This window comes from Chinchilla lanigera, unplaced genomic scaffold (genome assembly GCF_000276665.1).
Source record: "Chinchilla lanigera isolate Chin_1 unplaced genomic scaffold, ChiLan1.0 scaffold00080, whole genome shotgun sequence".
Classification (NCBI taxonomy): Eukaryota; Metazoa; Chordata; class Mammalia; order Rodentia; family Chinchillidae; genus Chinchilla; species Chinchilla lanigera.
In genome coordinates this window covers 3706731-3719371 of record NW_004955481.1, presented here as the reverse complement: position 1 = coordinate 3719371, position 12641 = coordinate 3706731, and the positions used below count along the sequence as shown (strand labels likewise).

Below are 12641 nucleotides of genomic sequence, written 5' to 3'. Positions count from 1 at the left end.
ACCTTGCACTTGCCAGGCAGGCGCTTTTGCCGCTGAGCTAAATCCCCAGCCCCAAAGCTAAGTTTATTTGTTTTTTGGTTTTTTTTTTTGGTTTTTCTCCGGTACTGGGAACCGAACTCACAACCTTGCGCTTGCCAGGCAGGCGCTTTGCCGCTGAGCTAAATCCCCAGCCCCCCACCAAAGATTTTTAAAACAACAAGTCTGTGAAATTAATTATAGTTTTAAAGCTAGCAGCACTCAGGAGTAAACCAGACTAAAGGCTTATTAGTTTTCTCTAATAATATGCAAAGGTGATATAACATTTCTCTGGGGCATGGGTGATGAATAGTTCTTTGACTTTAGCCCTTTCTGTGTCCTGTTCTTAGGCCCTTTTAGTTTGAAAGCTTGTAAAAAGTAATCTGGTGTTTTCAGATACTACATGAAAAGTAAGGAAAAAATAATGTTTCACAATTGTAGTCAGACTTTCACAAATGTCTTTTTCCAATGACAAATGATTTCAGAGTTTTACTCTAGTGGGAAATTTTTTTAAAGGAAATTAAAATCACTTTATTTACATTTACCTATTACTCGGTTAATTTGGAAAAAAATCATTAGATCAAATCATCCCATTTGTATTTACCTAAGTAATAGTCCAACTGTCTGTAAAACATTAAATTGGAGAAGAAAAGACTTTAGTTTGGCACTTGTATATAATTTAGGGTTTGTGAGGGATGAGTAGTGTTTTAATTAAATGAATTGAGGGGCTGGGGATTTAGCTCAGCGGCAAAAGCGCCTGCCTGGCAAGCGCAAGGTCGTGAGTTCGGTTCCTGGTACCGGAGAAAAACCGAAAAACCAAAAAACAAACAAACAAAATAATTAAATGAATTGGGTAAAAAAACTACCGCTTCTTCAGGTGCTATCCATGTGATCATTTTGTCAGTATTATATGAGCAGAAATAACTATTACATTCATCTTATTTTCACTACAGTCAAGCTTTGTGGTATAAGCACTAATCTTAACCCTTGAAAAATTTTCCAAGTTTTTTTGTCTGATTAGGAATGACTCAGGGGCCAGGTGTGGTGGCACTTGCTTATAATCCCAGCACTTGGGAGGCTGAGGCAGGAGGGTAAGTTCATTTGGAGTTCAAGACCAGCCTGGGCTACAAAGTGAGCTCAACGCCAGCCTGAACTGCATAGCAAGATCCTGTCTCAAAAAGACCAAAAGAAAAAAAAAAAGAAAACAACTCATGGAATTACTGCAGTTTGCTTTTCACATTAAAAGGGGTTTTTTTGATTTTTTAAAGAATAGAGGCTATTATAAGAGGCAGAAGAGAATGTCCATATTTCATTGTTCCATTTCACTGGAAGCACTTGAAAGAACTTTGCTAACCAGGAACAGTATTTAAGAGTAGCACTACTAAGCATTGCTAAACCAAGAGTCCTTTCTGGCTAGTTATTTCTTCACCTTTCATGTAATAAATAGATACATGCGTAGGTCCTGCTGCCTCAGTTGGTTAAAACTATGGAACTATTAAAACTAATGTAATACGATAGCAGTGGAGGTACTTTTCCTAAACAAGTGTGTACATTTGATCATATGTGCATTTGTTGTATGTATCCTGAGTCAACCAGTTGGTCAGTATTAGGCTGGGTGTAGTGGCGCAGACCTGTAATCCCATCACTCAGAAGGCTGAGAATGAAGGATTGCTTTGAGTTGAGGCCAGCCTGAACTACATAGCAAGACCCTGTCTCAACCAAAAAAAAGTATTTGTATTAAAGTAAAATAATTTCAACTCTAAATTCTGCCACTGTGTAGTAAATGAATATATTCTTACTTATAGGCTCAACCAATATACCTTAACAGAAGTCCATCTTATTAAAACTTTTTAAAAACCTAAGTTCTTAAAAACTTCTAAGTTTTTAAAAACCATGAGTAACCAGAAGATAAAGCCTTCTGCCTGTAAACTCAGATTATTTCAGAAGTGTTTATACAGTCTGTCTGTTACCACCCCAAGAAGAAGACTGCCCTTGCTGTGCTTCATCATTTTTATTCACCTTTGAAAAGTTCACTTTCAGTGTTGCTTGTGATATTAAAGAGTAAACTATTAGTAAATATATTTCTACCTAGTTTATTCTCTTAAGGAAAAGAATAGAATAACAATATTAGTTACTAATACAGACTTTCAAGTCAATCTCAAGTTTGATATATAGATCACACAAAAAGTAGTCTGTTATACATTATGTAGTTGAAGTTAAAATTGTTATTAAAAGAAATTGGAGCAAAGTGTTTCAGTTAAAGAGCCGAAAAAATGTGTTTTATTTTCTGCCTGAGATATCTGATAAAATTTGCCTTCCCACTCAAATGATTTGAGTATACTATACTTAATTCATGGGAATAAACTTGATTTTTGGCATGAATATACATAGTAATCAAAATAAAGTTTTTAAAAATGCTTTTCAAAATAAATTTTAATATTTATTTGTCAATAAATTTACTAGTGAAAAAATGTTAGCTTGAGGTCTTCTGATGAATTAGAGGTTTTGTTGTAAAATTGCATAGAATCCAGTAGTTTGGCCCAATAGTCACATGCAAAAACACCTGTAACTTTACCATCTGACCTTGTTGAATTCTCTTTCACTTTTTCTTATGAGCCTTTATTTGTATATAAATAAGTATAAGGTATACCAAACACTATATATTAAATCTGATATACACCTATGTTTTTTGTCTTCCCAGTCTAAAGAACTCCAAATAAAAAAACAGTTTCAGGATACCTGCAAAATCCAAACCAGGCAGTACAAAGCATTAAGAAATCACCTACTGGAGACCACACCAAAGAGCGAACACAAGGCTGTTCTGAAAAGACTCAAGGAGGAGCAGACTCGGAAGTTAGCCATCCTGGCTGAGCAGTATGATCATAGCATTAATGAAATGCTCTCTACACAGGCCGTGAGTTTGCTTTGTTTAGGCAAAACAAATTTAGTGCCTCTTTACTTCTATCACCTGCATGAAATTCCACAAGTAAAATATTAATTAGAAGCTAGGAGCTGGGTGTGGTGGCGCACACCTGTAATTCCAGCACTTGGGAGGCTGAGGCAGGAGGATCATTGTGAGTTCGAGACCAGCATGGGCTACAGAGTGAGCTCAAGGCCAGCCTGAACTGCATAGGAAGACCCTGTCTCAAAAAGACAAAAAAAAAAGCTAGGAGTGATAATAGCACATGCCTGTAATCTCAGCTACTTGGGAAGCTAAGGCAGGACGATCCTAAATTGTAGGCCAACCTAAGCAATTTAGCAGGACCCTGCCTCAAAATTTTAAAAAGGAGTTGGGGGCTGGGAATGTACATTGGTATAGCTCAGTGATCTAGCATGCTTAAGGTCTTTGATTCAGTTCTTAGTGTAAATAAATAAATGGATGGATGGATGGATGGATGGATGGATGGATGGATGGATGGTAGAAATGATAGCTCTTGTGAAACTAGGGAAATGGCAGTCCATATTCTTCCTGCTGTCAGCCTTGCTTGGAAATGTCATGATGCGTATAGAGTGAGGTTTTATGTGAGCTCCTTAGAGGAATAGATCCCAATAGCTTATCAACATTAAAACAGGAGCTTTGGTAAACTATGGCTGAAAAGTAGTATTATAAGACAGGTATGGTGGCACATGCCTGTAATCTTAGTACTCTGGGAGACTGAAGCAGGAGGATTGCCAATTTCAAACCCACCCTGGACAATTTAGCAACTTAGTGGAAATCTTGCCTCAAAATTAAAAATAAAAAGGGTCGGGCACGTAAAGTATCTTAGTGCAAAGATAAAAGGTGATAGATTCAATCTCCAGTGCTGGGGTCAGGGTGTGTGCTGTATAGTATTGGGAGTAAAAATGGTTACATATGAGTGCAAATATGAAATACTTTGCAAACTTTTTCTTAATGGGCCAGATAATGAATATTTTAGGCTTTGCAGACCAGGAGGCAAAATCAAGGATGTTGTGTGATTATTTATAAAATTATTTAAAATGCAACCATTTCAAAATATTCTTAGCGAGTAGGCTATAACAAAACAAAACAAATGCCTTCCAGGATTTGGTTTATAAGCTGTAATTTGCTGATCTCTGTCCTATAGTTTGTTTCCACTAAGGAAGAAAAAGAGTCAAGAGTTTTATATCACCAAAGGTTTCTCTTTAAGAAGAGAGTAGTTATTCAGGCATTGTCCAAATAGCTTATGATGGCTTTATTTTCATAATGTCATCACTGGTTATTGTCCCTTTTTATTTTGAGAGATATTCATTCCAAGATAAAAGAGAGAACAGTTGTGTTGCCTAGAAAAGAATAGTCTGTCTCTTGTATTCTTCCTCATTTCCATATGTCCTGAATGGATAGCTCACAGTAGGCTATATGTTTTCTTTCTCAGCTGCGTTTGGATGAAGCACAGGAAGCAGAGTGCCAGGTTTTGAAGATGCAGCTGCAGCAAGAATTGGAGCTGTTGAATGCATATCAGAGCAAAATCAAGATGCAGGCTGAGGCACAACATGATCGAGAGCTTCGGGAGCTTGAACAGAGGGTCTCCCTCCGCAGGGCACTCCTAGAACAAAAGGTATAAATAATAGAAAGAAAATGATTGTTGAAGTATTTGCTTTTATCAAAAGCATTTTGTAAGTACATTCTTATATTGACAGAGGTTACATTTCTTTCACAGTACCATATTTCCTTAATTCTAGTTTGGTAGTGGGTTTTTTGGGGGGTCTTTAAAATTATTAATTCGCTAATCTTACAATTACTGAGTCCTAAAAAGAAAGGAAATTAGTTAAGTAGTGATTGCTAGAGAGAGAATATGAGAATATGTGAAGATAATTGTGAGAGTAGTAGTCCAGTTCCATGTTCATCTCTTTTTTTATGTCTCTAGCTCTACCTAAGAAAGATTTAAATAGTGAAGAAAAAGAAGTGCAGTAATTGCCTGGGAGAGGCAGGGACAAAGGATAAGGAATATATACTGTACTTATACACTTTGGCCTGGAACTATACAGGTTGGTGGATGATTACTAAGGGGCAGAATGTAAAACCAGCTTCATACAGGTGAAGTCAAGCTGAAAAATGTGACATCTGGATACATCTTTATTTCTGACTTATTCTTTGTCAGATATATTAGAGAATAGGGCCGGGCGTGGTGGCGCACGCTTGTAATCCCAGCACTCAGGAGACTGAGGCAGGAGGATCGTTGGAAGTTCGAGACCAGCCTGGGCTACAAAGTAAACTCAAGGCCAGCCTGAACTGCATAGCGAGACCCTGTCTCAGAAAGACCAAAAAAAAAAGAATTGGGATAGACCCACCCCAATTCAGCATACTAAGAAATATATGTGTATATGTGTTCTGGGGAAAGGGTGATAGAACATTTTGAGAGGTAAAAAGAGGTAAGTCATTCAGTGTAAGAAATGATAGAATGTGAGTTGTATCCAGGATTCAGAGCTGTGTCCGAAATTCTTGAGTCATACATTCCCAACAGCTGATGTAGAGTCTCAGGTCCTTTGGGTATTGTTATTGAATGTTGTCTATTGATCTTCCTAAAGTTGTCACTGTTTCTGGACAATGTTTCTCGAACTTTGTTTCTGGACAATGTTTCTCAAACTTTCTGGACCATAGGGCCTGTGGGTTTTCCTCTTGTTTCCTGTAATTCTTGTGATAAAAATAGAATGCCTTATTAAATTAAAAATCCCATCTTTTTTGTAAGTGGTGGTGCTATGGATTGAACTCAGGACCTTTTACACTGAGCTAGATTCCTGGCCCCCACTCTTTTTTTTGGTTTTGTTTTGTTTTGTTTTGGTACTGGAATTTAGGACCTTGCGCTTGCGAGGCAGGCACTTTTGCCACTGGGCTATATCCTTTTAAAAAGATAGGTTCTCACTAAACTGCTAAGTTGCTCAGGCTAGTCTCAAACTTGGAATCCCCCCTGCTTCAGCCTTTCAGAGTGACAGTATTACTAGCAAGTGCCACCAAGTCCAGCTTGCTTACTTTTTTTTTTTTTCTTTAAATTTATTGTGGGTTTTTGTTATAGGTTCTTTTTTTTTTTTGGTACTGGGAATTAAACTCAGGACCTCACGCTTGCCAGGCAGGTATTGTGCCACTGAGCTAAATCTCTGGTTTACATTTATTTTTAAATAATACATAGAAACATAAAAATTATACAAGAATGTGTCTACTTTTGTAGCACAGCTGTCTTTTTTGAGACAGGGTCTCACTATGTAGTTTAGACTGGTCTTGAGCTTTGTAGCTCAGGCTGGTCTCGAACTTGCAATGATCCTTCTGCCTCAGCCTCCCAACTTCTAGGGTTACAGGTGTGCACTACCACACCTGGCTTGCACAGCTGTTTTTATTATTGGGTTCTTTTAAGGTGCTTGGCTTCTAGAAGTTATCTCAATGATGTTTTTCATCCAAGTTGGGAAGGATAGAAACATAAAAATTTTGAAAAGTCGTATTTGTCCCATATGTCTGCTTCCAACTTTCATATTTAAAATTTTGTCTCTTATGCTTCAAAGTTACCACTAAAGGATAATTTTCTATAGTATTTCACAAATAGTGTTGTGAGAGAAATAATGGGTACTGTTAAATTATGGTTGTATCTGGGTATGGTAGTACATGCCTGTAATCCAGGCAAGCATTCTAGCATACTGATGATGTAGAAGGATCACAAGTTGCAGCTTAGTATGACATTATCTCAAAAAAAAAAAAAAAAAAAAAAAATTGAAAGGGCTGTGAATGTAGCTCAATGAGTTGGTGTTGGTTCACTCAGTATTGATAAATGATGGATGGATGGATGGATGGGTAGATAGATTGACTGACAGAAAGAATATTGTGGATGGTAGATAGGTAAATAATATAAAATATTATGGTTGTAATTTTAGCTCCACCTAGTGGTTTATAATTAGCACCTTAGGTATAGTCCTACTTCAGTACATGAAATAAGGCCTACATGTTATACAAACTCTAGTACAATGTGGACATAAAAACAGTTCCTTTGAAGATGCAATGGCACTGTATACATTGCTAATGCATTTTAAAACTAGTAAGATAGAGGTGTATATTGAGGCTTTGAAATGTTAACCATTGAAAATTTTGAGAAGTTATTCTAAAGAAAAATCAAAATATAGAGAAAACAATATGCATATATATGTTAACTGTACACATTTTATAGTAGCTTAAAATAACCTAATCATCTAAAATAGAAATATAATTTAAGTATATAGGACCAAGTTACCAATAAAGTCTGTTTTCCTCTTCCCAGTACTGGAGATTAAAGCCAGTACCTTGCACTGAGCTATACTGTATTCCCAGCCCCACTAATAAAATCTTAATCAGCCATTTAAACAGTAGCTACCAAACAAGAAGGTATTAACATGGGAAAATGTTTATGGTTTAAATAAAAGGGAAAGACGGATTATACTTACTGAAGTAATGTTAGTAGTGGCTATATTTGTATGATAAGTTGATTCCTCTTCGTTTGTTTTGGTTTGTTTATTGAGACAGTGTCTTGCTATGTTATGCTGGCCTTGAACTCACTATATGCCCCAGGCTGGCTCAAACTCATGGCACTCCTCCGGCTCCAGCCTCCCAAGTACTGGGATTACAGCCATGAGCCACCATGCCAGACAGGTTTTTCTTTTTTTCAAATATAATTTATATCACTTTGATAATAGAAAAATACATAAGATTACTTAGTATTTAAAAGAATAAAAGAAATGAGTCATGATGATGCCCTCCTGTAATCTCAGGACTCTGGGAGGCTGAGGTGAAAGAATTGCAAGTTCAAGCTCCACCTGGACAGTTTAACAACTTAGTGAGGCCTTGTCTCAAAAAGGGTACGGGAGAAAAGGCTTAGTGAGAAGGCCCTGGGTTCAGTGCCTAGTACCAAATAAACAAACAGTGGTTTGATAGATCTATAGTGCTTTAAGATGTTAGCTGATTTTTAGAGCTGTTTGTATTTCAAATGATGTATATGACTATACGGCAATCTGAGGTCGATTGTAAGTTGCCAAGACTATGTACCTCTTTAAATAACTGAAAAATTGTATACAGGGGTTTTACTCAGTAGTAGAGCATGTGCTCTACTGCTAAACATGTATAAGGCCAACACTAGGAAATAAAAAACTTCACTAAACAGTAACAGTTATATTTTCTGTACTTTTTTAAATACTGGTTGCACAGATAAGAAACAGTTAAACAGTTATCTAAAAATAAATAGAAGTAGAAAAGTGTGAATTATCCCTTTAGGTTGAGACACCAACAAAACAAGCTGCATTTTTTTTTTTTTTTTTTTTGGTTTTTGGTTTTTGGTTTTTCTCCGGTACCGGGAACCGAACTCACGACCTTGCGCTTGCCAGGCAGGCGCTTTTTGCTGCTGAGCTAAATCCCCAGCCCCACAAGCTGCATTTGTACATGTAGTCTTGAGTTTCATATTGTGTGTGTGTGCGTGTGTGTGTGTGTGTGTGTGTGTTTTATGTTTTGTTTTATTTTGTTGGACAGCTTCATACAATGTAGTTTAGGAAGGCCTTGAACTCACTATGTAGCTCAGGCTGGTCTCAAACTTGTGGTGATCCTCCTGCCACAGCCTCCCAAGTGCTGGGATTATGGACATGTGCCACCATGCGTGAACTTCAGCTTTGTTTTTTGAGGGTGCTGGAAATGAAACAGAGCCTTACAGATACTAATGCTAGGTAAATATCACTGAGCTACATGATAGCCCATGAAGTTTTATTTCAACTTTTCTTATCATTTACATTAAATTTTGAGCTGGTTAACAATAGTAAATGTTAAATTTCATGTGACTTTTACACACATATGAAAAGTAATATAGATGGCCTTTTAAAAAACCTTCTCTTTTAATTTTCTCTTGGCATTTCACTTAATAGCCACATCTTGGTTAATAGTGTTTATGAATTAGAAATTAAAACATCTTACCAGAACTTTCTTTTTGTATTCACACAAAAAGATCACATTAGGTTGAGAAAACCTCTTGAAAATTTAATTATGTAACTATATCAGCTGAATGAAACCACTTTTCTATTTTACATTAATAATATGCTTTAAAAGAAACAAGATTTAATGTACCCTATCATAAATCTTAGTTTGGAGGGGGATTGAACCCAGGGCCTCACATATGCTAGGCAAAGGCTCTATGACTGAGCTGCATTCCCTGGCTCTTTTTTCATGTTTTTTGTTTGGTTTTGGATTTTTTATGTTTTGAGACAAAGTCTTGCTAAGTTGCTCAGCCTGGGCTCAAACTTGTGATCCTCCTGCTTCAGTCTCCAAAGTGCTGGGATTATAGGCATGTGTAACAATCCCTTGAATTTCATGTAATGGAAAAATTCTATCATGCACAGGTTCCTGAGTTCTTGTGTTTAAGCCCTAGCACGGGGGGGGGGGTGTCCCTCCTTTTTTTAACATGACAAAACTTAGCAGCAAACAAAATTGAAACAGTGCTCATTGCATAAAATATTAATAAGCATTAATATGTTCAAATTTTTTACCTTCACTTATTCAGATCATTTATATACTTTCCACATTGCCATCATTTATTGTATCTCTTGAATTAATATTTTTAGTGCATGGATTTTTGAGATTTTTACACATAAAATGTTTGAAAAAAAAACTAAAATTCTTGATTCCTTACAGATAATGTAGATTTTATTCTGTATGATTTCTTTTATTTTTTACCCCAGTACTGGGAATCGAACCAAGGGCTTTTGCACTGAGCTGCATCCCCAGACCTTTTTAAATAATTTTTATTTTGAGACAATTCTGTGGAGTCATTAAGTTGCCCAAGGTGGGCTTAAACTTAACAGTCCTCTTGTTTGTACCTCACAGAGTACTGAGATTACAGGTTCTCAACCTTATTTTTTAATTTGAGACAGGGTCTCATTGAGTTACTAAATTGCCCTAGGCTGGGACTTAATCTTTCAGTCCTTCCGCATTAGCCTCCTGAGTAGCTGAAATTGCAGGTGTGCACCACTGTGCCTGACCAAATTTAGTATTTTATAGAGATAGGAATTTTCTCCTCTCCCTCTCCCCTTCCCCCTCCCCTTCTCCCTCTCCCATCTTTCTGTGGTACTAGGAATTGAATTTGGGGCTTTGTACATGCTAGGCCAGTGGTCTACCACTGAGCCACATCCCAAGACCTATGATTTTAATTATTTGCCAAGTTTTAAAACTTGGAAAATATAAGGATACATAACTAAAGATTTATCCTTAATCCTACCATTGAGAAATCACCCCAGTTAACAGTTTAAATCTTTCCCTCAGAAAAATTCATGTTGAATCTGTCTTCAACTTTCATATAAAATGCATTATCTAAGAATGTTTTAGAACACTTTTATACATGGAACACTGATTTTTAAGCTCTTCTTACTCCAATCCATTCTGACCTGTTTATACTTCCTCACTTTTTTTTTTTTGTCTTTTTTTAGACAGGGTCAGTTTAGGCTGGCCTTGAGCTCACTTTGTAGTCCAGGCTGGCCTCGAATTTGCAGTGATCGACCTGCCTCAGCCTCCTGAGCGCTGGGATTACAGGCGTGTGCTACCACACCCAGCTGCCAAACACTTACCATTTCTCCAGGCCTTTACATGTATTTCCTGTGATAAAAATGTCTTTTCCCCACCTTGTGTTTAGGATTAACTTCTTCTTGGTTTTTTTCTGGTACCGGGAATTGAACTCACGACCTTGTGCTTGCCAGGCAGGCGCTGTGCTGCTGAGCTAAATCCCCAGCCTCTGGATTAACTTCTAATATACTTTCATTCATTCATTCATTCATTCATTACTTTATTCAATCATTTATTATTTTCTTTTTAGACAGGGTCTCACTGTGCAGTTAAGACTGACCTTGAATTTACTGTGTAGCCCAAGCTGGTCTTAAACTCACATAGCATTCCTCCTGCCTTAGCCTCCCAAGTGCTGGAAATACAGGCTTCAGGTGTGTGTGCCACTGTGCCCAGCTCTTCTAATCTTTTAAAATCTAATCTATGGGGCTGGGGACTTAGCCTCAGCGGCAAAAGCACCTGCCTGGCAAGTGCAAGGCCGTGAGTTCGGTTCCCGGTACCGGAGAAAAACCCAAAAAAACAAAACAAAAAAACAAAAAATCTAATCTATATACCATCTTCTTTAAGTAGACTTACCTCCTTTTCCCTCCTCTATAGAGTGAATCATTCCATTCTTATAAATCTGTTATTATATCTTACCATATTCTAAAGCAGTTTCTAATTGTTATGTGCTTCCAGTGCTAAGTAAAAGGGTATACAAAGGGTACTGTATAAAGTTGATACATAAAAATTAAACATACTTATTGAACTAGATTTCTGTAGATTAATGAGTATTGATACAAGTCCTCAGATGCCTTGAAACCTGATATGGTCATAATTTGATGCTCTGAAACTGCTTTGAAACTTGCTGAATATGGTACTTGACACATTCTCATAGAAAAATTTTGCTCTGGTACTCTTTTTTTTTTTTTGGTGCCCAACATACAAGCTAGAATTTGTGGGTGTCCATTGCTTTGTGACTCACCATTCTTTCCAACCGAAAGAGTTTGGTACTCACTGATTTTGGTACTAATCAAACCTCCCAGAACCAGTTAATGACTAGCACCAAAACACCACTATGATTTGGGGTGGGGATGTAGCTCAGTGGGAGAATGCCTCCTTAGCCTTTGGGAGGTTCTGGTGTTTAACTAAAACAAAACAAAACAAAAAATGATAATTGAATGCATCTTTACATAAAATTTTATTGGTGCATATTAGTAATACAGAATAATGAGACTTGTATTGGTACATGCATATATTTTGATTATTTTTTTTGATTTTTTGTTTTGTTTTGTTTTTTGTTTTTTTTTTTTTTGCAGTATTGGGAATCGAACTGACGACCTGGCGCTTGCCAGGCAGGAGCTGTGTTGCTGAGCTAAATCCCCAGCCCTATTTTGATTATTTTCATCCTTGTTAGCGCCCTATCTCTTTCCCCTTCCCTTCCGTCATCCCTACAAAATCGTTTTACGATTTTTAAAAACATTTAACCATGGAAAATTTCAGTTTTCACAAAAGTAGGAATACTAGTACAAGGAAATCCCTAAGTATTCCTCATCCAGCTTCAACAATTAATATTTTACAGATTATTTTTCTCACTCCTCAACACCTTTTGTGGGGGGTAGTGTATAGGATTTTTAAAAATATGCCAGTATAGTATAATTTCACTCTTAAATACAGATGGGATGTTTTGGTCTTACATTAATTACAGTGATCTTAAGCATATTTCGATTGTGGCATCTACCAAAGTTAGTATTTCTGTTTATTTAATGTGTAAATTTCCTGTTATTTAAAAAAAAAAAGTTTTCTTTATAATTGGTTTATTTGGATTGAGGCCCAAAGAAGATCCATACAGTACATTTGGTTAATTGCCTTCCAGGTTTTAGTCTGTAACAGTTATTCCCCTCCCCTCAATTTTTAAATTGTGGATTGTAGAAGTATCTAAATTCTAGATTTGGGGGCTGGGGACTTAGCTCAGTGGTGCAGTGCCTGCCTAGCAAGTGTGAGGTCCTGAGTTCAATTCCCAATTTGATTTTTACAAACAAACAAACAAATGCATCCATTCATTCTAGATTGCATCTTCATGGTGTCATTTAGTATTTTC

The 12641-nt window shown here is 36.9% G+C and overlaps 1 protein-coding gene across 1 annotated transcript in view; it reads left to right on the top strand.

The window, feature by feature from the left end:
• Window positions 1–12641, top strand: part of Taok1 (TAO kinase 1) — a gene marked incomplete in the record, with an annotated part of 137524 nt that overhangs the window by 116838 nt on the left and 8045 nt on the right. Inside the window, 2 exon segments of the mRNA XM_013503358.1 lie at window positions 2717–2929; window positions 4389–4571. Coding sequence (XP_013358812.1) covers window positions 2717–2929; window positions 4389–4571 — 396 coding nt within the window.